A 26,830-nucleotide genomic window follows, 5' to 3' on the forward strand; every position below is an offset into this window, starting at 1 on the left:
GGGGCCATGAGCATCCTCACCCACACCCAGCGGTTGCTCTGGCAACAGAGAGAGAAAGCTTCATGGCAGGGATGTGGGATGGTTTAAAGATTAGTAAGGAGATAAAAGGACACTGATAGATGATGGTTGAAGAAGCTCCCATTTCTGCAGTGAGGACTGTCGGGAGCCCTGCTGTGGCCTAGAGAGAGGGAATAGTGTCCCAAATGAGTGCTGGGTGAAGAAGGGCATAAAGAGACCATCCACTGACCAGGAAGGATGGGAAGGGAAGGTTTAATAATATGGTGGTAAGGAGATTTGCACAAGCAAACAGGAAATGTTAGAAAAGTGGACAAAGAATCCAATAAAGCTAACATGGAAAAATAAGGCATTAGAATCTAAAAGCAGTAACTTAATAAGAAATCCCAGGAGAAATGAAAGGGTTTTTGGGAAATGATGGCTGAGGAGCAGGAATGTCCCTCCTGGAAAATGGACTCACAGGAGCTTCCCTTGTTTTTGTAAGACGTGAGAAGAGAAGACTTCTGAAGGCCCAGATGGGAAATTCAGCATGCCAAGTCCTGAGATTTACTATAAAAATGCAGGTTGGGGTAGACTGATAGCCTACACCCTGGGGCCAAATATTAAGACATTATAGCTACAAAACTTAATTGACAAGCCACATAAAAGATCGTAAAGCAAAGAATAGTGGAGAGAGATTATTTATGAAAGCTGATCGTGGCCAGAAGAGCTGGGCCTCCAGGGGCTGGTCTGGCAGCCCGATGGACAGGTTCCTTGTTCGGTGCAACCCATTCACCAGCACCATCGCCAAACATTCATAGGGGATTGTGGAGAAGCCGAAATATCCTCAGTGTGTACCAAGTAACTCCAGAAGTGCCTGGGGAGAGCAACAGCCACTAATCTCTCAAGTAGTTTGTTGAATGCCCACTATGTGGCAGGAACTGCTCCAAGCTCCCTCAGGGAGTCCTCTCGGAGAGGATCTCAGAAGTTCTTGTGTTTTGTTTGTTTGTTCGTTTTATTTTTATTTTCTATTTTACTTTAAGTTCTGGGATACACGTGCAGAACGTGCAGGTTTGTTACATAGGTATACATGTGCCATGGTGGTTTACTGCACCTGTCAACCCATCAGGTAGGTTTTAAGCCCCGCATGCATTAGGTATTTGCCCTAATGCTCTCCCTACCCCTTACCCCCCACCCCTCTGATAGGCCCCAGTGTGTGGTGCTCCCTTCCCTGTGTCTATGTGTTCTCATTGTTCAACTCCTACTTATGAGTGAAAATGTGTAGTTTTCACTCATTTGGTTACCAACTTCATCCATGTCCCTGCAAAGGACAAGAACTCATTCTTTTTTATGGCTGCATAGTATTCCATGGTGTATACATGCCACATTTTCTTTATCTGGTCTATTGATGGGCATTTGGGATGGTTCTTGTTTAATGACTCATTAAAGCAGTCACCACTGGGCCTTTGACATAGAGAAGAATCCATATTTCCCAGCACAAGCTATGTCCTGAAATGGGATGAAGGCAAATGAGGAAACTAGAAGGGAATTTAATAGAAACAATATCTAATTTAGGGGAGGAAAGGAGATTAAAGTTGTTAGATATCTATTTTCTATGAGCAAATATCCTCTGCTTTTAGCTTCTTGGTCACCCAGTTTATATTACAGTGGGATGTGTTTTTGAAGAGTATGAATGTCCATCTGTGGAAATGGAGGCAGGTGGAGTGGTTTATAAGCATGGAGGCAATTTTTCACTTAGATAGAACACTGAGAAGTTAATTCGGGAAATGAGAGGTGTTTTGCTGAGTGTGGTCATCTCAGTTTTAGATTTAGTAGTACCCTGGGGTAACTGTGGCTGATTGTCATACCTAAAGTAACCCAAAGATAATGAAACTGAAAATGAAGGACTTTTATTCTTCAATTCCCAGCTTCTCACTAACCTCTCCCTTGAAGTTTTAAAATATGTACCAAGAATCCACTGGAGGCTACCACAGACAGGCCCAAATTTGGGAGAGGACCCTCACTCAGATGAATAAGTGCATGAACAAGGTGAATCAGGAGAACTTCCCGTAGCCTCTGCTAAGCAGCCTTCTGCAGCTGAAGGAAGCTAAGGGGGCTGGACAGTTAGGAATGATTAATGAGAAGCAGGGTGATGTGCTGTAACACAAGCTGAACAATGAGAACATTTAATCTGGGGAGCTGAGGAAGTCGGTTGGGACTTGGATATAATCTTTCTAAAATATGAAGGTCACAGAAAAATAAATCAGGCTCGTGAATTTGTTTAACCTGTTACCTAATATGAGAGTGGGAACATAACTGAATTTGAAAACCACAATTATGTCAGGAGAAGAAAGTCCTGGGTAAGCCACGTCACAGATGACTGCATTTGATGCCACAGGCAATCGAGAAGAAATCCAGATCTCCCTGCTGAATATTCACATCAGGGCCTCACAGATGTGCGTTCCCAGCTCAGGCCTAAATCCTACAGAACACATTCTTGAAGAGGTTGTTGGGCTCAGAAAGCAAAGCTGCCAAGCAGCTGCCAACTTCGGCAGCAGTTCCAGGCAGCCAACCCCAAACCCCATTTACTGGCAGGAATCCAGCGCAGGCCATGACCACCCCTTGCCTCACACCTCCTTGTGGGATTTACAGGTTGACTGGACACTGTAGGGATGTAAGTAGCTATGGCTTTCAGAGTGGGTTTGGCTCACCTGTGGCTCAAAGAATCTATATTACCTGGAAACCTGTTAAGAATGCACCACATTCAGCCCTAGGGCTGGGCCTCCAGGCTACCACCTGCACTGGATTTCTCCATCTTTGGGCCTTTTAAATCTCTCCAGTTGGCCATGATGGCAAGCAGTAACAGCAAGGTTCCCCATCCTCCTCCACTGGCTCATAATATATCGGCTTCACCGAACAATTGGTTTCCATATGAATCTGGATTTTTATTCTGAACTCTAGTCAATGGTTAGATCTACCTGGGCATTGCTGTTTTAATTATAGCAGTATGTAGTATAATTTATTATAATGATGTATACATTTGTATAATATAAAAACAAAATAAAATAGATATAAATAATACAAGTACATAAGTGTGTACTATAACTAATAATACAGTAGTATAGTACATTTGTTACTTCATTATAAGTTTTAATACATCTTAGGAAAAGCCTCATTTCTTTCTCGCTGTGTATGTGTCTATTTTAAAGGCTAATTGTTAAAAAAATTATTTTAATTGCAAAAGATTCTCTTGTGTTTCAGAGAAAACTTAAGTTTCCTATCTGCTCTCTCTACATATCTCCCACTTTTATGTTACCTTTCTACGCCTTTTGATTTTCTTATTCAAACAACATATACATTTTTAAAAATTGGATCTATTCTTACTATTCTGAAACTTGCATTTTTCACTTAACGATGTCCCACAGACATATTGGTACCTATGCCATCATCCTCACTGCATTGGAGATCTCAGTATCTCTTTTTCAACCGCTGTTTTCTTCCAGGGATTTGTTAGGAATCACGGCTGTAGTAGACACTCTTGCATGTATATGCATGTGTATCTTTTGTTAGTGCTGCTTTTATTTCTCCAAGATGTATTGTTCAAAATGGAATTACTGAACCAAAAGGTATGTACATTCTAACTTTTAGCAAATTTTATTAAATTCTGCCAGTTTGCTTTCTAAAAAAGTTGTGATGATTTACACTCCCATCCACACCAGAGATGACAACCTCCTTTGCCTCATACCCTCCTTTAATGTACACTAGTGGTTTCCAAATTACGGGACTTATTCCCAAACTATTAATGTTCGAATTCTGTACATTAGACTCTCTCAGGGAACTTTAAAAAATGTAGAACCCCAGGCCATACCCCAAACCAATTAAATTGGTAGCTGGGGATCAATAGTTACTTGAAGCTCCCCAGGCGATTCCCGGGTGCAGATCGTTGAGAAGGGCTGGCCTAGATGCTATCAGTTTTCTAAAAATGTTGCCCAATTGAGAGCAACAGTAGTTCATTGTTTTTAAAATTTGCATGTTCATGGCTAGTTTGTATAATAATTGTTCCATTTGTATGGTCTGTTCTGTGAAGTCTCTTTTATCCTCTATTTTTCTGTTACATTTTAATATTGTTTTGAGTGACTTCTTTGCGTATTAGAAAAATTAAATTTGGATATGGTGTGTCCTGACTTCATATAGTTCCTTCAGTCACACAGAAAGTTTTCATTTTTATGTCACCAAACCTGGCAGGTTCTTTATCCTTGGTAGATTCTAGTTAGTCTACATTAAGGCCTTTTTTATTTTAAGATTATGCAAAAGTTTGCTGGCATTTTCTTCTAGTAGGTCTATAATCTGGAATTATTTTGGTCATTAGTATGAAGTAAGGAATTAGTTTGTCATTCTCCAAATGAATAGATAATTGTCCCAAAACCAATCAGGGACAAGACAGAGAGGCCCCCCGTTATTATAATTTTCTAGCAACCTAGATGTTCATCAGCAGGAGGATTGTTGAATTAATTATAGTGCATACCTAGGATTCAGTATGATGCAACTATTTTTATAAAATGAAATCAATCTCTGTGTATTGATTAGGGAAAATACCCACTATATTTATGTTTTTAAAAAACAAGATATAGAATAATATGATTCCATTTTGTAGGGAAAAACTCAATGTGTATATAGTAATGGCATAAGGCAAGGTAAAAGTTTGGAGAGATGTGAAATATAAGGCTTGACATTTTGCCTGCAGTCAGATGGGGGGAAAGCACTTTAAACATTTTTATTTAAATTATATCAAGGAGCATGACTTGTTTTTTAGATCCAAGTTGCTGTAAGAAGAATGATAATTTTAAAGACAAAAGAAAAGTACTTCAGTTCTTATATGAGGAAACAACATCTGACTTGCTTTTTAATTAAAAATGTTTTCTTGATATGCCCAAAATAAATGTTAACCAGTCATTTATTAAAAGTGGCCAAATTCTGATGGATGACTTTGCTCTAGGTGTTCATCTTAAATGCATGGTTGGTTTCATGGCATAAGAGCAAAGGCCCGATTTGACGTAAGGAGGCTCCCTGACTGGGGGATTTATGAATCCTGGGAGATGAGCTTTCCTAGGAGAGATATCCAAATGAGACCTATTTGTTCACCAAAAAACCCCAACTTCCTAAACTACCATCTGCCTCCAGAAGTCACCCTGCTCACAGGTGAAATCTGTTCTTGAGATGCAGACTGGTCCCCAGAAATGATGGGGCGGAGAGGGACAGTGACTCGAAAGTCAGAGGCAGCTTCTCTACTTGTACCTTTCTTTCCTGATGCGGGTGCCAGAGAGTCAACCTGCTTTCCTTCTGCCTTGAAATCTGTTCCTGTTCAACAGCTTCGCACAGGATTCTGCCCACCCAAGACTGGCTTGGGCATGGGGCTCAGTTCCTCCCTCCCCCACCTTCCCTATGGTGTTTTCTGATCACGGTGGGAAAACTGATAGGGTAGCTAATGATCTGGACATGTATAAAATCACTTTTGTCCAAATTTTAGAGAGGATCCTTCCGTAACACAGACTCTGGAGCCAAAAATACCCTGGCTCAGTCCCCAGCTCAGCCACTTCCTAGCTGTGTAACCTGAGCAACTTAAACTTTCTATTCCTCAGTTTCTTCCTCTGTAAAGTGGGATAATGTGCCTCCTGTGTCGGTTGTTATGACGTTAACACATTAATGTGTGGGATGTGTTGACACAGTGCAAGGCAAGGACTGAGGGACAGTTAACACTATTTTACTCTTTCCTCTAGTTTGGTTTTGGAATTGCTTACACACTTGTTTTTAACTTTTTTAAGAGGAGAAAGTCTTTTAAAATTGTTTTTTTTTTCCTTTTTTAAGATTATGGTTAAGCACACACACACACAAAAACATGAGATCTTCCCTCTTCACACATGTGTCAGTGTACAGCTCAGTTCGTTACTTCTCAGCAGCCTCTGCTGTTGTAGGGTAGCCTCTGTCTCGGACTCTCCACAGCCCTGCAGTAACTGAGAACTCAGCCAGTGGGAACGGAAATGCTCCCTCCCAGGTGAGTGCATTTCCCAGGCCCTCCCTTTTTCCTTTCCAGGTGCCCCACTGCCCCCTTTCCGGCGCAGAGGATCACTAACCTGTCAGGGACTCTTACTCCTTTCATCAGGAGGGTACCTGTGGCTCAGTGGTGCCTGACAAAGGTACACTACAGTTCCTGCGTATTTTATAGGCCCCTGAGCTAAGAATGGGCTTTATATTTTCAAAGAATTGTAAAGCAATGAGAGACAAACAAACAGAAACGCCTGAAATGCTTACTCTTCGGCCCTGTACAGAAAAAGTTTGCTGACCTGTGGTAGAACCGCCCAAGACGCACAGCACTGGCGGCAAGGCTGCACAGGCAGCGGCCCCGGCCTTTTGCGCTTCTTTCTCCTGAAACAATTCTCAGAATGGGCTTCGCCTCTGGGTGAGCTCAGCACTCACCCCACCTCCATCTGACTGCCATTTGGGGTTCTTCCCTGAAAACACGTTCGTGACATCCATCCATGCGGAATTCTCTTTCATTTTGATTTTTCCTTTTTGTTTTTTCTTGGATTCTGTTGGGGATCTTGGGAACAGGGCCTTCACGTTTTTGTCTTCAGAATGGAAATGGCATGGTCTTTTGCAGTGGGCTCAGAAGGTTCTGCAAATCCCTTGGCCGCTTCCAGGTTCCCCTGTTCGTTTCCTGGTTGGGGCGCCTGCCCAGTCAGCAGGCCTGGCTGTGCCCTCAGCTGCTGGTGCTGACATCAGGATTGCCAGCAGCCGGCCCCTCTGCAAAGTTGCTTTCTGGGGCTGGGTATGCCCCTCCGGCAAGGAGAGTGCACATGTGGTTCCCAGAGCTCCGTGGGAATGGGAAGTGTGGTACCAGGATGGTGACATGGTTTGGCTGGTGATAAACCTTGCTTATTCAGGGTTTTCAATCCTTCTGATTGGCTTGATGGGATCCTGGGGGCATTGTTAAGCCCGTTCTTCCTTTGGTGGCCCTTGTTGTACTCCTGAGGCCTAAAGAGCCCTGGTAGCTGCTGAGGTCTTGAATCTCCAGTGTCACAGAGTTGCTGGGGAAAGGAGGAACTCACTAGTCGGGGACTCTTGACTGGAAATGAGACACAGGAAATTTGAAAGGGCATCTATTTCATCTTTCTGCTTTTTTTTTTTTTTTTTTTTTTTTTTGTTTGAGAGCGGAGTCTCGCTGTGTCGCCCAGGCTGGAGTGCAGTGGCGCGATCTCGGCGCTCACTGCAAGCTCCGCCTCCCAGGTTCCCGCCATTCTCCCGCCTCAGCCTCCGAGTAGCTGGGACTACAGGCGCCCGCCGCCGCACCCGGCTAGTTTTTTTTTTTTGTATTTTTAGTAGAGACGGGGTTTCACCGTGTTAGCCAGGAGGGTCTCGATCTCCTGACCTCGTGATCCACCCGCCTCGGCCTCCCAAAAAGCAATCACAGAAAATAGATGAAAAAAAATTTCCATATTGTTTCAAGCTCTCTGACGTTGCCTTTCCATTGTTTTTTAAACCTAGATCAAAGTTTAGCTGCTTTTTCCATAGACAGAAGCCTGGAGCCACTTTGAGTTCTGTCCTTTTTGGGTTCAGGTCTTTCTGCTGCCTGGACCCAGGTTCTTGTGATGCTGGGCTAAAACCAGTGGGTGCCAACGTTGCCAAGTAATTAAAATAAGCTTTTCCATCCAAACCTCCAGTCTTTTTATAAACCCACTTAATGTTTTTCTTTATACACGTTTCTTCAGCATTCGGAATGGATTAGATTGTAGGGATTGTTAAAGGGTGTTTAAAAATATTTAGTAATAAATTCAAAGATGAATTGATGGAGTGTTTACTCTAGTTTGTAATCCGTTCTTAGGGAACCATCTGGCAGCTCCAATTTTGGCACCGTCAGCCCTTCCTTCCAATTGGAAGGAAATGCTTCCCTTACTGGGATTGAGCCCCAAAACTGGTCTGCGCCTGGCGTCCTCAAGGCACTGAGACCACATGTAAAGCAGATACCAGAGACAGCGACACGGTTCCTGCTGCTGCCTGCACCCTCTCTCTGCCCTTCTTCCCTCCCTTCCAGCCTGTGGTCTGGGGCCCTGAGTATTGAAACATGTTCTTTCTGGTTGGAAATGTGGAAATACTCAGGAATCTTTACAACTTAAACTCCACTGAGTCTGGGGTGAACTTGAGAATTTAATCGGCTTGTAAAAATCTTAACCGGCTCACAAACCTTTCACTGGCCTTTCCCACAATTGCTGATTTCTCAATGAAAAGGCAGCCGATGGTAGGTTGCAGGTCTGCAGAAAGGCCTGGTAGCACGCTGAGTCTGGGAAGTCGCTCCGAGGGCTGTCTGTCCTGCAACGCTTGGGGCGACTGGCTCTTGGCAAAGGGCCTAGTATCTGCCCACTTTGGAGTACGTCCCGGGCACCCAGCCTGGCCTGGCCACTGAGGTCAGCCCACCCACTTTCGAAATCACTGTTTTAAATGTTTGCCCAAAGGCTTCCTTGCTCCAGTTTTATCTTTTTTCACGTTCATTTAGTGAGGATGACAGTTCCTAGTTTGTCAGCTCTACATAGATGCCAAGTGCCTTTACGGTGGGCTGTGGCCCCTTCCTGGACCGTGAAATGGTCTTGTGGCAATGCGGGGGCAGGTGAGCCTGCCCCAGAGACTATCAGAAGCTGAAACAGGCCCTGCTGCTAGTGAGGGTGCCACCGCTGTAGGCTTCAAGGTCTCAGGTCATCGGCTAGAAATAGAGCTCCTCCTGGTGCCAAGGTACAGAGGAAAATCGCTCCTCAGCAGGAAGCAGAGGCAGGAAGGGGGCCTGGTATGACCTCAGAAACCAAGAGCACTGGCACCACTAGGTGCCAGGAAGATGGTGGAAGTGCTCCTCAAGCTTCCCTACCCACGGCTGCCCACCAAAAAGATAGATGGGACACATTTCTCCAGGACTTGAGTGGCATAGCTTTCGGCATCCTGTTGAATGTGTCATATTTCTTTGGTGAAATACTCCTTTTGCGTTAAAAGTTCATGTGAGTTTTTATTTCTCCTCAGAAAATGTGAAAGCTTGTTTAAATGCGATTTTTTTTCAAAAGAAAAATTTTATTTTGGGTTCAAGAGTACATATGCAGGTTTGTTATATAGGTAAACATGTGTCATGGGGGTTTGGTGTACAGATTATTTTGTCACGCAGGTATTAAGCCTAGTACCCATTCGTTATTTTTGCTGTTTGTCTCCCTCCTTCCACCCTGCACCCCCCAATAGGCCCCAGTGCATGTTGTTCCCCTCTATGTGTCCCTATGTTCTCATCATTTAGCTCCCACTTACAAGTGAGAACATGCAGTATTTGGTTTTCTGTTCCTGCGTTAGTTTGCTAATGATAATGGCCTCCAGCTCCATCCGTATTCCTGCGGCGAACATGGTCTCATTCTTTTTTATGGTGGCATAGTATTCCATAATATATATATACCACATTTTCTTTATCCAGTCTACCATTGATAGGCATTACATGCAAAACTAACATTCACTCTAGTCCTTGAGTAAAATTTCATATGTACTCAGCAACCCTCAGTAATTCCTAGGAAGCTCAACCCTGGTCTAAGAAGTACCACTCTTACTGATGTTTAAAGTCAGAAAGACTAATTTCATGTCTGCCATTCACAAGATTTCTGACCTTTGAAAGTTGCTTAACTGTCTTAGGCCTCAGTTTCTTCATCTGTAAAATATAATAATTTATCCTTATATGGTAGCTGTGAGGATTACCTGAAAAAGTGATGTAAAACTGGTACGTAGCTTTTGTGTGTATGACTGTGGGTGTGTGTGCTGTCTCAGAGTAGAAAGAAAAATCAAAGATCATTCCATGTGCTGAGGGAGCTTTTCAACAACATTGTAGCTTCATGGTTATGGATCCATGCAGAGATGTCTCCCGTTGCAGGAAATTCTCCCCACCCTTCCCTTCAGCTGGCGCCCCAGGTTATCTATAGGCAGTTCTGTTAAAAAGTGTATCTCTGTCTTGAATGAAGACCTTTTCTCTGGTCTCAGCTCTGCTCTTTTGGTGGTATTCAAAAATATTGCTTTTTTTTTTTTTTTTTTAGACAGAGTTTCGCTCTTGTTGCCCAGGCTGGAGTGCAATGGTGCGATCTCGGCTCACCGCAACCTCTGCCTCATGGGTTCAAGTGATTCTCCTGACTCAGCCTCCCGAGAAGCTGGGATTATAGGCATGTGCCACCATGCCCGGCTAATTTTGTATATACATATACGTTTTTTTTAGTAGAGACGGAGTTTCTCCATATTGCCCAGACTGGTCTTGAACTCCGGACCTCAGGTGATCCACCTGCCTCAGCCTCCCAAAGTGCTGGGATTACAGGCATGAGCCACTGCGCCCAGCCCCAAATACTACAATTGTAAGACACCTTGAATGTGAACTTAAAACTAGCTTCTTAATGCACATAGTCCAAATAATGAAAACTATGAAAATTTACTTTTTGAAGGCATATGATGTGTTTTGGATCTGTGTCCTCATCAAATCTCATGTCAAATTGTAATCCCTAGAATCCCTAGTGTTGGAGGTGGGGCCTGGTGGGAGGTGATTGGATCATGGGGATGGAGTTCTCGTGAATGGGTTAGCACCATACCCTCTGGTGCTGTCCTTGTGATAGTAAGTGAGTTATTGTGAGATCTGGTTGTTGAAAAGTGTGTAGCACCTCCCCACCTCTCTCTGCCTTCTCCTTCCAGCAAAGTAGGAAGTGCCTGCTTCCCCTTCACCTTCTGCCATGATTGAAAGTTTCCTGAGGCCTCCCCAGGAGCCGAACAGATGTTGCCATGCTTTCTGTACAGCCTGAAGAACTGTGAGCCAATTAAACCTCTTTTCTTTATAAATACCCGGTCTCAGGTATTTCTTTGTAGCAGTGTGAGAATGGGCAAATAGGACATACATTCTGTATTTTTGGAGAAGCAAATCTAAACATGGTAATTCTGAGTTTAAATGTCCCCAATGGCTTACGAGTATCTAACATTGGAGAATATGCTCTTTACCTAGTATGTAATCAAGCCCCAGTCAAGCATTCCTACATTGACACACTCCAATGGGTACATTTAAAAGCTCCATAGATTGCTCAGTATTCTCTCAAAACCTTGCTGATCCCCAGAAATAACACACGGCATATGTAGACAAGTCTGCTCCTTGGTGTTCTGACAAGAGAAATAAAGGATGGACAGCGTATGTGGAGAGGTAAGACCCCTAGCTATGACTGAGAGTATTGGTAAATTCTCACTCCAAAAAGAAACTATAAGGTTGAACAAAATTGACAAAAACAAGTATTTCAACACTCTTCAAGTTGATCAAAGATGTATAACAATCTGAGAAATGTTTATATTGAAAAATTGCTGAAATTTGCATAAGTACAGTGCAGATTTGTGGTATTGTTGCCTGGGGGTGCTCCCACCCTTACCTTCCCCCTGTTTGGTCAGCACCAGAACAAGGCAGGTAGAAGGACTGACAGCTTTGTTGCTGCAATCACAGCGGAGCTCACTTGATTTGGTGGATGAGTGTGCAGGGCCAATGTCTTCACTAGCTGGAGGTTGTGGTTGTGGCAAGCATATTCCTGGCTTAGGCTGCAAACATGCCTAGAGGAGATCGGAGCGTGCCCAGGCTAGCTAGCCCCCGAGTCCTGTCTGACTGTGAGGGCTGCATGCATGTGCAGAGGAGATGCAAAGGGGCCCAGCAAAAAATTGAGTCAGACTTGAAAACAGCCTGAAAATTGAATGCATTCTCCAGCCACGTACAGATCCATTGGTGGAGGACAGAGGCCTTGCTGGATTAGGGTGTTTGAGCCTAGTCATTGGCTACACGCTCTGCTGTGGACATAGGGGCAACTCTGAGAAAGTCAGGGTTAAAAATAAAAACAGGAATAATAATTTAAGAACCTAGCAGAAACATCAGAGGCCAAACACTAGTAGAGGCAAGTCTCATATATTTAACTCAGGTGAGTTATTTAAAAAATGAATAAAGACAACAAAATCCAGCAGCAACAACAAGCAGGGAAGAATAAGAATCCGGAGTTGCTACCATAGAGTATCTAAAATGTTCAGTTTTCAATAAAAATTAGAACATATGTAAAGAAACAGGGAAATGTGACCTCTGCTCAGGAATAGTAGAGGTCAAAAGAAACTATGTGTTTCCCAGATGCTGGATTTAGCAAAGACTTCATGTAGCTATTATAAATATGCTTAAATATCTAATGGAAACCATGTTTGAAGAATTAAAGTATGACAACAATGAATCAACAAGTGGGAATTCTCAAGAGACAGAAATAAGTTTTAAAAACTCAATTTTTATTCTGTAGTTGAAATGTGCAATAATGGAAATGAAAACTCACTAGAAGAGCTCAACCTCAGATTCCAGAAGGCAGAAGAAAAAAAAAACAGTCCCCTTGAAGATAAATGAATAGAAATTATGTAATTTGAAGAATAGAGAGGAAGAAAAGGCAAAAGAAAATAAATAAATGCTCAGAAATTTGTGAGATGACGTCAAGCATACTAACATATATGTAAAGAGAGTCTCAGCAAGGGAGGGGAGAGATAAAGGAGGAGAAAAATTATTTGAAAAAACAATGGCTGAAAACTTTCCAAGTTTGATGAAAATCATCACTTTACACATTCAAGAGGTTCAGTGACTCCCCAGCAGAATATATACAAAAAGAGCTACACCTAAACACATTATAGTCACACTGTTCAAAGATAAAATCTTAAAAGCAATAAAGAAAATGTAACTTGTCAGATACAGGTAAGCATCAAAACACGGGTGGCTCTGATTCTGTATTGGAAGCAATGGAGGCTTGAAGGCAATGGGATGACATATACAAAGGCTGGGCAGGTCATGGTAGCTCACACTTGTAATCTCAGCACCTTGGGAGGCCAAGGTGGGAGCATTGCTTGAGCTCAGGAGTTCAAGATCAGCTTGGGCAACATAATGAGACCTCATCTCTGCAATAAATTAAAGAAACAAACAAAATCAGCTGGGTTTGGTGGTACATGCCTGTAGTTCCAGCTACTTGGGAGGCTGAGGTGGAAGAATCACTTGAGCCTGGAACATGGAGGCTGCAGTGAGCTGAGATTGCGCCACTGCACTGCAGCCTGGGTGACAGAATGACACCCTGTCTCGAAAAGCAAAACAAAAGTGCTGAAAGAAACAAAAACATCAATGACCATCAACCAGGAATTCCACATTCAGGAAAACTACAAACTGCTCTTCAAAAATGAAGGTGGAATTAATGTATTACCAGATAAACAAAGATCAAGATAATTCGTTACTAGTAGACCTGCCTTACAAAAAATACTGAATGAATCCCTTCAGGCTAAAAGAAAGTGACACCAGACAGTAACTCGAATCCACAGGAAGAAATGCACACTGGAAATGGCAAATATGCAGATTAGTATTTCTAAAAAATAAATTTTTTCTGATTTCTTGTCAATTTTTTTTTTTAAAGATAGAAAGTAGTTTAAGGCAATAAATATAACATAGTTGAGTTTATGGCATAGATAGATATAATATATATGGTAATAAGAGAATGGAGCTATATTGGAGCAAAGATTTTTATGTCATCAGATTTAAATTACTCTTAATTTGAAATATACTGTGATAGATTAAGATGCATACTGAGCAATCACTAAGAAAAGAATTCAAAAAATAATTAAATTGTCTGGGCACAGTGGCTCACACCTGTAATCCGAGCACTTTGGGAGGCTGAGGTGGGTGGATCACTTGAGGTCAGGAGTTCAAGACCAGCCTTCCCAACATAGTGAAACACTGTCTCTACTAAAAATATAAAAATTAGCCAGGTGTGGTGGCACTCGCCTGTAATCCCAGCTACTCAGGAGGCTGAGGCAGGAGAATCACTTGAACCCAGGAGGCAGAGGTTACAGTGAGCCAAGATCGTGCCACTGCACTCCAGTCTGGGTGACAGAACAAAACTCCATCTCAAAAAAAAAAAAAAAATTAAATCAACAGAGGAATTAAAATGACACCCTAAAAATATTTATTTAACAATTTGGGGGGAAAAGGTTAAAGGTTTTCTCTTAGATCCCACAGGTTAAGGGCTGAGTCCCACAAGACTGCTCCCCATCTCAGACACCAATTGCAAAGTAGTAAGTTGTCACCTATATCTCTGACCAGCTGGTTATAAATTGGAGTTTCCACAAACTCCTCCTTGGGCTTAATTCATTTGCTAGGGTGGCTCATAGAACTTAGGGAAACACTTATATTTACTAGTTCATTATCAAGGATAATGAAAAAGATAAAGATAGACAAATGAAGAGATGAAGAGAGCCAGGTATGGGGGAAGATGCGAAGAGCCTCCGTGTCCTCTCCAGGTGTGCTGTCTTCCAGACATCCGCAAGTGTTCACCAATCTAGAAGCTCTCTCAACACTGTCCTTCTGGGTTTTTTATGGAGGCTTCATTACATAGACATGACTAATTACATCAGTGGCCACTGATGATCTATTCAACCATCAGCACCTCTCCAGAGCCTCTCAAGAGCCTCTCCAGAGGTCAAAGGGTAGAGCTGAAAGTCCCAACCCTTTAATCCCATGGCTGATTCCCCATCCTGATGTTATCCAGGAGCCCACCAGGAGCTGCCTCATTAGAACAAAAGAAATTTCTATTGCCCAGGAAATTCCAAGGGATTTGAGAGCTCTGTGTTAGAAACCAGGGTCAAAGACCAAATATTAGAACAAAGACTCCTAGCACCCCTGTCTACAAGAGTTTTAGAAATTGTCTCAGAAACTGGGGCCAGAGACCAAATATATATTTCTTACTGTACCATAATATCACTAAAACAACGAAAGGCAGTAAGAAGAACAGAGGAACAAAGACAGGAGGCATGTACAAAATGAGAATAAGGTGGAAAATGTAAATCTAACCATATCCATCATACTATTAAATGTAGATGCTCAGACAGGGCAACAATAATTGCGATAAAAATAATTAACATGGACTGAGTGCTGACTATGTGCAGTATTATCCTGGGCACTTCACATGTCCACTCTTGTCATCTTCACAGTACCACTATGGGGTATGTGCTATTCTTGTTTCTATTTTAGAAATGAGGAAACCAAAGAACACAAGGATTGAAGAACTTGCCAAGGGAATGCTTGGACAAGAAAATGAATTAGCTTCCTAGAATCCAGGTGACTCAAACAATGTGAAGACCCTCAGCCCAACCTAATAAAGAAATGAGTCCAACGTGCAGTTTCGGAAGACTCTGGAAAGGGAGAAGCAGTGTCAGCCATGGTCCTTCCGTACTCTCCGTGAGCAAACCATGTGGTCTTCACAAGAACCCTTCCAGGCAGATGCATGTCATCTCTCTTTACAAGTGAAGAAACGGAGGCCCAGGGAAATTAACTTGCCCAAGGTGATGCCAAAAAAAAAATTTTAAGAAGGTAGAATGAGGATTCAAACAGTAATCTAGCTGCAGTGCCTGTGTGACTATTATGTTGCCTCTCAGTAAGTCCTATACCCAGCCCCTCCCAATTCATCAGTTAAATCAGAGAAAATGGATAAAGGAAGCATGCAGGCAGCTCTAAAAGGGAAGGGAGTCCTGAAATGGAACCCTGGGGTGGGGGTGGACCAATTGTTCCTGCTTTACCTTCAGGATGAGGGAGAGGTTTTTAAGCTAACTATATAGTTTCGGATCACTCATTCTTCCATTCACTCATTCATTCATATATAACCACTCTCAAGCGTCCTTCTTCTCCCTCACAGGGAAGGAATTGGGCCAGGCATTAGAAAATAGCAACTATGTTTAATGAGCGTCTCAGTTAGTCCTCACCACGATCCTACGAATTAGGCGTCATTATTTATCATCATATTATTGATAAGGAAGTCGAAACTCCGAAAAATCAATTGCCAACGATCATAAAATTTGTAAGGGTGAAGCCAAGAATTGAGGCCAGGTCTGCCTGACCACAGTGTCCACACACTTCCTGATACACCTGAGGGTGTTGGACAGAGGGAGTGAGGTGAGGAGAGGCCTTAGCATTCAGACTCGCTGTGTGTTACAGATTGTTTAACCACCTTGATTTTAGATGATCAGTGGCAAACTGCTAGCAAGAAGAGGAGCTTACAAAAAACAAACTTGTTGTCTTTAGTTTAATTCTTTATTTGAACATCAAATAGGTTGAGAAAATTGTTTACAGGTGCTCGAGCATCCCGCTGGATTCTTTTTCAAAGTGCAAAAGAGGTTTACAAGTGTGTTTCATTAAACAAAGCAAAGCTGCGACAAAACCGAGTCACGTCAGTAATAGTATGCATCAGCAAAAGGGCATATTAATCCATCAAACACAATTTGGCATTTGAGCCTTTTCCCATAAAACAAGAGCTCTACACTGAAGAGTATGAAGTGCACAAAAAGCATTGTTTATCACCTGTGAGAGAACAGAAACTGGCATAATGTCACTTATTAATTCAAGTCTCTATAACCAATGACCTCTCTGTGGATGCAAAGGGGTCTGTGTCTCAGGCACCTGCTCATGGGACAATATGTTGTTTCTAGGGTGCACAGCTCTAAACACACACACTGACGATGGGTTTGGAACATGGCAGCATTTACATATTTTAAAAGTTCAGGCACAATTGGATGCAAAAAAAGAATAGAAATTTTTCTTGAATCTCAAAAGACAGTGCAAAATTGAAGTGCCGTAATAGAGGCAGCAATTACTTAGAAAACAATTTGAAATGACTAAAAACGAGGCCACACTTTAATTCAATTGGAAAGGAAATGCAGTTGGAAACGGAGCATAATAATGCTACTGAAAAGATGGATATTTGGGACCACAGTTCATTTGCTCCAGTTGAGAGTAACTTTTCAGGGGATTAACCTGGGAATGGTGCAGTCATCTAGATCACGCTCCCAAGACCTGCACCAAACAGAATTATGGTTGCCTTTTGAGCTACTGTATGACTCTATTTGCCTTTCGCATAACTAGCTTCCCCAAGCAGATCTGCCTGTGAATATTAGACATTACTATGGGGTTAGTGATCATTCCCAGTACCCACGGTCCATCCCATAATTGGAAAGTATGAATAGGAAAGGATCTGTAATCAGTGTCATGCAGGGGAAGGAGTACTGTAAGCCAATGGCCCAAATCAATGGCCATTTCAGTGTATCAGGTTTCAAGGTGAGAACACCTTAATGTGATCAAAAGGAAATTATCAGTAAGTCCCTTATTTGTTCAGCCCCCAAAAGGCATGGGATATGGCGTGGTTAAACGTATCTGCAAGGTTACTAGGGAAATCAAATCAAAGACTGCACTTCCTTAGGGGTTAGATTTTACAACCTACGTTGATAGGGTCTTCTCTTTGGATGACCTAGTCGCTCGTAATTGCTGCATGATGGCATTACAGAATCATTACGGCAAGCTAGGCAATGGCGAAAAGAAACACAGACCACTAGCTATTCCATGGACTTTACTGCTGATGTTGTTCTTTCTTCTCTAGAACTGAAGCTGCCATTTTAGAAATGGCTATAAATGGAGCTAGCTGATTTGTGGTCTCCAGGGCAGAAGTGGACTACTGAACCCTGGTGCACACTCCAGGTGCCAGAATTAACAATTTTCCTCCAAATACTTTCAATACTTTTCTTCGTATATTTGCCATTCCCCAAATTCCTGAATCTACTTCCCCACCATACCTGAGCCCCCAGATAAATCACAGCTTTTAAATTTGAACTTGCTTCAGAGTGGGAGAAAGCAGAGGTAAGAGTTTTTTTTTATCATGTCCCTACACCCAATACCAACATCAGCCAGAAAATATCTGCTGTCCATTAGTGGCACTTCAAGTAAGAATACAAAGAGATTTCCAAAGTTGCTGGAGACCCCTGGGCGAACATTTCGATCACTGATGTTCTCTGCCCATTTCAAATGTAGTAGTATCTTAACATGAATACAAACACATTGGATGAATAATGTAAAACCTTCCGCTGTATAATTGTTTGGCTTTAGCTGGTATTACATCATCTAGTCCTAGAAATTTTTTTTTGTTTTATTTTAATTTTTTTAAAAGAAAATCTAAGTATAAACATTAAAAAGAACCCACTGACCCATTAACTACTGTCCAAAAATATTACTACTGATATTTTGGTAAAAGCAAAATTAGCTGCCCTGAATAATTTTCCTTTTCAGGCATAATCTTTGCTACATAAGATTGTCTGTCATTCGATATCCAACAATAGGCATCTGGATTAGTGCTATTTTGTCTACTGTGGATACAAAAGTTGATATGAAATGTGATCTTCATTTAAATGAATAATCACCAGGCTTTAGGCATAAATGACTGTATACATGACAAGGTAGCTTGAAAAGTATACAAAAAAAAAAAAAAAAACTAAATGTTTTTCCTTGGTTTTTGCATGTTAACCCAGTCAAATTAAATCCAGAACAGAATTACTACATTCAATTGTCTGATAAACAAGCAATGTAATTTCAAAAAAATATATATTATACTATATAAGGTGCTTTTTAAACAAACTAAGGTGCTTCTTAAACAAACAGCAACAAAAGAATTATGTTCTTCAACATATCCTTAACACAGATACATAAAATTGTCCCCAAATTTAAGTGCACATAAAAACTTTTTTTTTTTTTTTATTCCCTCCCAGATTCTCAGTCCTTTGGTGATCACTTAACTGGACAATCAGAAATTAATGAAATCCACTTTTCCAAACAAGACATACCAAGGGAAGCCTGAGCAGCTCACCTGGGTCATTGGCTAACACAGACATCACCTCTCAGTAGGGTTTCAATTATAGACAATAAGGTCACCCAGAGGAAATCAAACATTCTTTTTTGTTAAGAAAAAGGAAGTAACCCATACTTGTGCTAGAGAAGCAAAGGCCCAGGGAAGGCTGCCCTGTGGCTGGAATGAGCCTTTCTTTTTTAGCCTATAAGTCAAAGGAAATTGAAGGAAATGAGCTGGCAGGAGTGGAGGCGGTGGGAGTGGGGGAGGAAGGGGGAGGATTTTCTTCCCCAAACCAAACCCTGATTTTGGATTAGCTCTAAACAACCAAGGGCATATGTAATCTGACCAGGCCCCAGTCAGCCTGAGTAGTGACAGCAACGGTCCCCACCCTCCTCCCGTGCCCCAGGGTGCTGGGCCAGTTGTAGGAACACAGCTGTCTATGGCAGCTGTGACAGCTGCTGCTTCCAGCCAGGGCCACGCTGGGAAATGAAGAAGAGCTGGACTACCCCAGGGATCCCAGGGCACCCCCAAAGGGCAATGCGGGGTCTGCAAGGAATGTTCCTAGGTAGCTGCAGCCTATGGCAGGGCCACCCTGAGCAAGTCTGGCTGTGCCTCAGAACTGTGTCCAGTTTCTGCCCTACTCTCCCTCTTGTTCTCTAGTAGCCACAACAATCCTGCACAAGCACTGTTCAACTCCATGCCCCAGGGCTAAATGCATCACCAGGGCCCCTGCTCCTTTCAACGACCCTTTACCCTCATCATGCATCACCACAGTGAACAGTTCACCCCTCTATAAGGCACACACACGCCGGGAAGATCCAAGTACAGCACCCACCGAAACAGGTCCTGAAGCTGACCTAACTGCAAGTTCAGGGAGAGAGGGCTTTCTTTGTAACACAAAAATAAAAACAAAAATCAAGAACTTATCCCTCATATAGGGAGACTTAACTAAGATCAACTTGCTGCTTTCCATAGGTCCATGGGAGGCACGAATGAACTGGAACCCATGACCGGAAAGCCAGAGGCAGAGCTTTCAGCACATCTGAAGCTGCAGTGTATCAAGTTAAAATAGTCTTGCCAACTAGGGGATCTGCCTTCCCTGTCTGCCCCTTGTATTCCTCTAGGGGAAATGAATTGACAATTACCAGATATTCTGCTACAGTCATATATAAAAGCTTTAAGGTATACCACTTTCATAAAAGGATGCATTGCCATAGGAATACAAGAGGGTGCTATAATAAACCCTTGACCTAGCTTTCTCCAAGTCACCAATTAAAGGAGCCACTTTAAATTCTTTGCTGTGGTTTATTCTTAAAGCCATTTAAAAAGTGCTTATCAGAGGTGAAATGTCTACTCTCCAGGCCTGGGTCTCTACAAGTAGCTTAAATGCACAGAGTCGTCTGAGCCCCAACCCGTAGACTGAGTTCAGCTGTGAAGAGCTACAGGAATCCTCACGCTTAGTAACATAGCATAGGGGGAACGAGAGCTGTTACAAAGATTTCGCCCTGGAATCCCTTTGGCTGTTCCCAACAGAAGACAGAAGATGTGCCACTAAGAACTGAGCAAGCAAATGAATGGCCACTCATCTAGAAAGCCATTGGTGGTGGATGCATGCCGGAGTGTATGCAGGAGACAGAATTTGGCTAAAGTGGTGCATGATGAGGGTAAAATGCAGCAGGGATTATCTGAACCGTGGGGGAGCCGGGGAGCTCTCAGACTGTGGCGGGGAAACCCTCTGCGTCCCCCGTGATGTAATACTTTTGCAAGGAATGCGATGAAGTAGAGCCCGCGGTGGCCAAGTGGCTTTGGTCCGTCTCCTCCAGGGGCACCCCTCCACGGCTAGTGGGCGCATGTAGGCGGTGAGCGTCCAGCATCTCCAGCAGCAGGTCGTAGAGGGGCACCACATTCTTGCACTTCATGCTGTACAGATGCTCCATGCCTTTGTTACTGTGGGTGGGAAGACACAGAGAGGACCACTTTAGAGCCAACCTGAACCCCAGGAGTGCTGAAATCCCTAGAAGGGGAAAGAAGAGGAACTCCAAAGACACAGGGCAGCCAATCTTTCTTGCTGTTTAAAAACCCACTTTAGGATGGGAGCTGGGAAAGCTGAGGGCTTTCAGAGGCCCTAATCTGGAACTCATGGCTGTGAGGTTTTCATTTTCCGCCTCCTACGAGGGTGGTCCCACCCTCACACTCTCCCTGCAGCCACTTTCAGGGCATTTGTTATGCAGGTGACTTCCATGGCCCTCCGCGGCCTCAAATGAGATCCTATTCCCTTCCAATAGGATCTAAATGCATTCAAATAGGATCGCCAGTGCATCTAAAAAGAGAACAGGAGATATTCAGCCAAGAAGGAGCAGGTATTTTAAATGCGTAAAGCAGTTCAAGACGCTCCACTGTTAAATCTCTCACGTCACTTCCCATTTAACTCAGAATACAATCTAAATGTCTTTCCATGCTCTACAAGGCCCAACTGGTCCAGCTTCCATCCACATCTCCAAGCTCTTCCTGCCTGTCTCCCCTAACCCACTCTCCGTAGCCACACTGATTTTTGTGCTGCCCTTAAAGGAACTAAGCTCCCCCCAAGACTTAGGGGACCCACACTTGCTGTTCCTACTTCCTGGGATACACCTTCCTCCAGTCTTCAAAATGCCGCCTCCTTGGAAAGGCCTACCGCTACCCAGTGGCAGCAGCCTCAAGCCTCTGCAGTCTCAGCCTTCCTCTTTCACACTGGTCTGTTTTTCTTAGCATACTTATCACTACCCGAAATTCTCCTTTTTATTTATTTGTGTTTATTCTCTCCGCCTCCAAACACACACATGCACACACTCACACACTCAGTGCGAATTCCTAGAGAAGCAGGCTTTATCCTGTCCCCTGCTAGGCCTAAAACAGTGCCCAGAGCTCAGTTCATGTTCAGGAAAACAAGGAGGGAAATGGACAGAGGGAAATGTAGGCAAACGACATTCTCCTTTCCCTACTCTCCTCCTCTGCTCTCCTCCACTAGCCACAACTCTGCTGCCCCACCACACTACTGGTGGCGGGGGTGGGGAGGAGAACAACTATTATCTAGTTTGAAATTTCTTTTAAAAGAAATATGTATCATGAGTAGCAGGGCCAAGAGAATGTCTTAGAAAAATTTGCATTTTTAGTAGGGGAAAATTCAGCTCAAGTTGGAGACCTGCCATGAAAACACAACATCAAAGCTATTCAGGGCCTACAACATGGTCTAAATTACTTGTTTAAGTGTTACTTTTTTTTTTTTTTCATTGAAAATGCTATAAAAGTTAAATGCCCCCTGGATCTGCCACTGTGTTCCTCGTGCAACCTGATGATTCACATTTACAGTCAGATGAAATCTGATATTGAATTCTCTGAGTAGCAACATATGGCTGGGGCCAAGCTTACTTAACAAAATAGACTTCTATGATTTAGATTGGCTGTAGTGAGGAACCAAAATATTATTATTATTATAATCGTGTGTGTGTGTGTGTGTGTGTGTGTGTGTGTTTGAGAGAGAGAGAGAGAGAGAGACAGGAGAGAGAGAGAGAAAGAGAAGCAACCTCTGTCCAGCTTTCCACACGATTCTAACAGAAACTCTACAGAGCTTTCACCTTGCTGCTGCCCTCTGCCAGACGTGGCCAGTACAATCAGCCAGGGTTGTATATTTAGTGCAAATTTACTTAGTATTAACTAATTAGGCTTGCTAATGCTGACAAGCAGTTAATGGATTTGAAAATTCAGCAATTCCTTTCAACAAATAAAAGCACCCAACTGCAATGCATTGAATCTACAACATCACTGACATTCCCAGCTCAGAGTCAAAGCTAAGATGTTTTCCTCCAGGGTAAGGTTATTCTCTCAGCCAGGGATTTTGGCATCTAATCCACTCACGGCTTCCCTCTCTATAACATTCATCAAAAGAAAAAGATAGGGAAGACTGGAAATGTATACTCTGAATGCAGTCACCTTCTCTACCTGACAGATGTGATTCCTCCGTCTGTTACACAGGGATCTTTGGGGAACCCTGCGAACAGAGACTGCAATCACCTTACCTACTGCCCACAGGGCAGGGAAAAGCCTGCCATGAGTCCTTTGTTCATTCATTCATTCCCTCATTTCTTCGTTCACTCACTCAGTAATAATGTTGGCATATACCATATGTAAGTCTTCATATACGGCACTGTGAGGGATGCAAAGAAAATCAGATACATCTGTTTTCCCAGGAGCTAATAATTTTTTAAGGTTGCCTCCGGAAAGGGTGGTGTCTGGGACTTTAATGAAGCAAACTTCTTGCCATTTGAATCATGGTCTCAGGATTTGAAGGTCCTTTAAAAATGATAGAATCCAACCTTCTTAAGACATCATAGGCCTTCCCTCATAGCCACTAAGAGAAGGAATCTCTTTCATTCCTAGGGGCCTGGTGTAAGCTCAAGGTCATGTAGGCTTCATCACCCATGAGTACCTATCCTAGTGTCATCACTTTGAATCATCGCTGTGGTCCTGCTGGAGTCTGCAATACATAACCCAGCAGTCTCCCCATCTCTTCCCTGCAGATAAGGTCTGCTTATGAGAATGGTATCCACTAAGCTTTTGGCCAAATTGCAGGACGATGGAATGGAAATGAGGCCACTTTCACCTTTTGGCATAGAAAGACTCTATTTTCTCTGCTGATATCCTTCCTTAGCTCTTACAAAAAACATTTGTTGAGTACTTACTATGTGCTCTGCACCGTGCTAGGTGATATTGGGTAAGCAAGCCATGGCTCACAGAGTTGTCAATCTAAATGGGCAGAAAAATAGTAAAATGGGCAGTAACCATAGGGAAGAACAGAGTACAAGTTCCAACTAGGTCTTAAGGGTTAGGAGATGCTTCCTTCAAGGAGTGAGATCTGAGCTATGACAGGTTAGATTATTGCTCAGAAATATTCATGCCCCTGGCAACATGTCCATCTTTGACTCTGGACTCCTCACATGCTTGCTTGGCCAATGAAATGTCAGTGGACATGAGTGAAAGAAAACAGTAAAATGCACTTGCCCAAACAGGATCGCTTTCTCATGCCTCTGCAGTTGCTATGAGAACATGTTCCAGCTAACATGTAGGTATAAGGAGGATAGGAGACATGAGACACAGAGCAGAGTCACCCTGGCCTCAGGCAGCTGCCTCCCAGATGTGTGAGTGAGCCCAGCTGAGGTCAGGAGGGCTGCCTGCCAATCTGCAGCCTGAAGAAGAACCTCCCCCAGATGACTCATCCAACAGTCAGCTATTATGGCTAGAGTTCAGACATGAGGAAGTCCTCGTAAACTAAGTAAGGGCTGAATCACAAGGAGTAATAAAAACAAAGTGAAAGGGTTTATACTTTTATCTAAAAGCAATGAGAAGCCACTGAAGGGTTTTAAGCAGGAGGATGACATCAGATTTGCTTCTAGAATGATCACTCTGGACACATCACGGAGAATGATCTAGAAAGGATCTAGGTTACAGGCAGGGATACATGTTCAGTGGCTGGCACAGAAGTCCAACAGAAAATGATGGTGGCTTAGACTAGGGTAATGGCAGTGGGGGTGACAAGAAGGGGCTCAACAGGTATGAAGGAATCAACATACTCTCCGTGAGGCATCTGGCCCCAGGGTCTCTCATTTAGGAAATCCAGGTGTGCACAGGGACCATAACAGATGTGCCCAGTGTCTTCAGGGGATGTGTATGCTCACAGGCTTCTCTTGATTGGCCCTCTCCTCCTATTTGCACACTGCACCCAATCTCTAAACCCCTGCCCCAAAGCACATGCTTTAAACCATGCATAAGTATCGCTTCCTCTATGCCTTCTCTGATACTTGCCCTGTGACCCATGCAGATTTAAAACGTATCTCTTCTGTCCTCCCATAGCATTTATGCTTATTCTGTGCCAGGAACTCTCGCAAGTGCGCTCTCCATATGCAGGCACCAGTCCTTCCTGGCCAGCTGTCACATAGGTTTGGGGGCGTGTTTTCTCTCATGTAGGAAGCCCACAGATGCCTCACCTCATGTGCCTGATGTGGGAGAGGATGAGGAGGAGCTGGGCCAGCCGCCGGTGCTGCTGCTGCAGGGTCAGGCCTGCCTTGGCCATCAGGTGGATCAAAGTGTCTGTGATCTTGTCCAGGACTCGGTGGATATGGTCCTTCTCTTCCAGAGACTTCAGGGTGCTGGACAGAAATGTGTACACTCCTGAATGTGCAGAGAGAGAGTGAGAAAGAGAAGCTCAAAGAGGATGAGGTCTAGGAGACCCAGAGTGTTCATGGGATGTAATAATGAGCCACTGGCCTTCCCCAGCACAGTAGTCTAGCATTGGGGATGCTCCAGACCCATTTGAAACCCAGTTACAATGTAAAATTCCTAAGGCATATGCAAGTTTCAGAGCACCAGCAAACCAAGGGGGGCCCCTTTGTGTGAGCCATGACCCAGAAAGAGGCTGTTGGCCTTGAGGCCTGTCATGGTAACATGGGCCATCTTTTCTCAGACAGGTCTGACACCAACATGAATTGTCCATGTAATGTAATTGACCGTGTAATTGACAACCCTGTGAGCAGCCACTGTTGTTCCTTTTCACATCAAGAAACTAAAGGGCAGAGAAAGTCACTAAAGTCACTAACCTGCTAGGGAACTCGGATAGTAGGCAGGCAGAGCTTAGATGAAACCCAATCTGCTGACTCCACAGGTGGCAATGATAAAGGAGACACTCTCTCGGGAGATGTGTGAAACTCATGGTGAGATTCAGAGACACAGTGTGATGAGCCATGGGCTAAGTGATTGGAAGGTGATGTTTCCAGGTAGGATTTCTGTTTTAGATCAAGTCTGAAGTCTAAGCACTTTTAATCAAGTTTGCATTTTAGATCAAGTTTGAAGTCTAAGCACTAAGACTCAGCAGAAAAGTTTAGGATGTGGATGGGTATAGGCCACCTTGAAAACCACTGATTTTTTATGGCCACGTAAGTTTTTCCTCTCTTGCCTATTTTCTGAAACAGATCCTGCTCTCTGGGCCCCACAGACAGATCCAGGACAGAAAGTGAGACCATCGCAGCACCTGGTGTTTCTGGACAGCATTAGCCTCGAGCCAGAAAATAAGAGTCTATTTCTGAGATTGTATGTGAGGTTGTGAGACAAAAGTTCTTTCCTCTAGCATTGCTAAACTGGGAGGATGAGAATACAGGGCTCTGAATGGCCCTCTTCCCAGCACATGGAACTCCTGTCTGCCGAAAGGAAACTACTGACAACAAGCAGAGGTGATAGTGTGGGGGTGAAAGAGAGAGAGAGAGAGAGAGATATCCAGGTGGTAGTCACAAGGTCTTAGTTTTTTCTTTTTCTTTCTTTCTTTTTTTTTTTTTTTTTTGAGACAGAGTCTCATCTCACTTTGTCACCCAGGCTGGAGTGCAGTGGCACGATCTCAACTCACGGCAATCTCTGCCTCCAGGGTTTAAACAGTTCTCTGCCTCAGCCTCCCAAGTAGCTGGAATTACAGGTGCCCACCACCACACCCAGCTAATTTTTGTATTTTTAGTAGAGACGGGGCTTCACCATCTTTGGCAGACTGGTCTTGAACTCCTGACCTCGTGATCCACCCACCTTGGCCTCCCAAAGTGCTGGGATTGCAGGCGTGAGCCACTGCACCTGGCCAAGTTCTTAGTTCTTACATTTTTTTCACTTGACCTTTGAGCTTTCATATATCCTTCCTAACAGTGTATCAGTGTTACACTTTCCTAACAGTGTTAATTCCTAATCAGTGTTACTTTCCTAACAGTGTATCCCCTTTTAGCTTAAGATAGTCAGAGTTGGATTTCTGTTGCTTGTAACTGAAAAAATTCTATTACAAGAAGTTGAGACCTCAACCCAAGGACAGGAAGAAAATGAGTGACAGTGGACTGAGAAGTATTGGGAACAAGAGATGGGCAGGATGGAACAGGCTTTTTGGGGACTACAAAGATGCATTTTCTAACACTGCAGAAATAAGCTCCATCCTGCCTAATCACACCGCTTTGCAGGGAGCAGATGACAGTGTTTTTTGTTTTTGTTTTTGTTTTTGTTTTTCCAGATTATGTGTATTTATAGCAACACTTTTCGGT

General features: G+C 43.3%; 1 protein-coding gene and 1 long non-coding RNA gene across 4 annotated transcripts in view; one reads left to right on the top strand and one right to left on the bottom strand.

Annotated features, from left to right (window-relative positions):
- Positions 1–1,154: 1,154 nt before the first annotated feature.
- LOC117097265 overlaps positions 1,155–26,830 on the top strand; it is a 28,503-nt gene continuing 2,827 nt past the window's right edge. Inside the window, exons 1-2 of the long non-coding RNA XR_004442888.1 lie at positions 1,155–3,620; positions 4,991–5,048. This is a non-coding gene — a long non-coding RNA (uncharacterized LOC117097265). The remainder of the gene's footprint in view (positions 3,621–4,990; positions 5,049–26,830) is intronic.
- ESR1 (estrogen receptor 1) overlaps positions 16,143–26,830 on the bottom strand; it is a 450,285-nt gene continuing 439,597 nt past the window's right edge. The window contains exons 9-11 of one of the 3 annotated variants that reach the window (XM_033235045.1): positions 24,755–24,938; positions 20,493–20,681; positions 16,143–18,936 (exon numbers count right to left, since the gene is read on the bottom strand). In XM_033235045.1, coding sequence (XP_033090936.1) covers positions 18,828–18,936; positions 20,493–20,681; positions 24,755–24,938 — 482 coding nt within the window. In that variant the 3' untranslated portion in view covers positions 16,143–18,827. Of the gene's footprint in view, positions 20,682–23,452; positions 23,517–24,754; positions 24,939–26,830 lie in introns of all 3 variants that reach the window. The other 2 variants (XM_033235046.1, XM_033235047.1) reach the window with 2 other exon arrangements.

The sequence above is a fragment of the Trachypithecus francoisi genome, unplaced genomic scaffold (assembly GCF_009764315.1).
Source record: "Trachypithecus francoisi isolate TF-2019V2 unplaced genomic scaffold, Tfra_2.0 Lachesis_group15, whole genome shotgun sequence".
NCBI lineage: Eukaryota > Metazoa > Chordata > Mammalia > Primates > Cercopithecidae > Trachypithecus > Trachypithecus francoisi.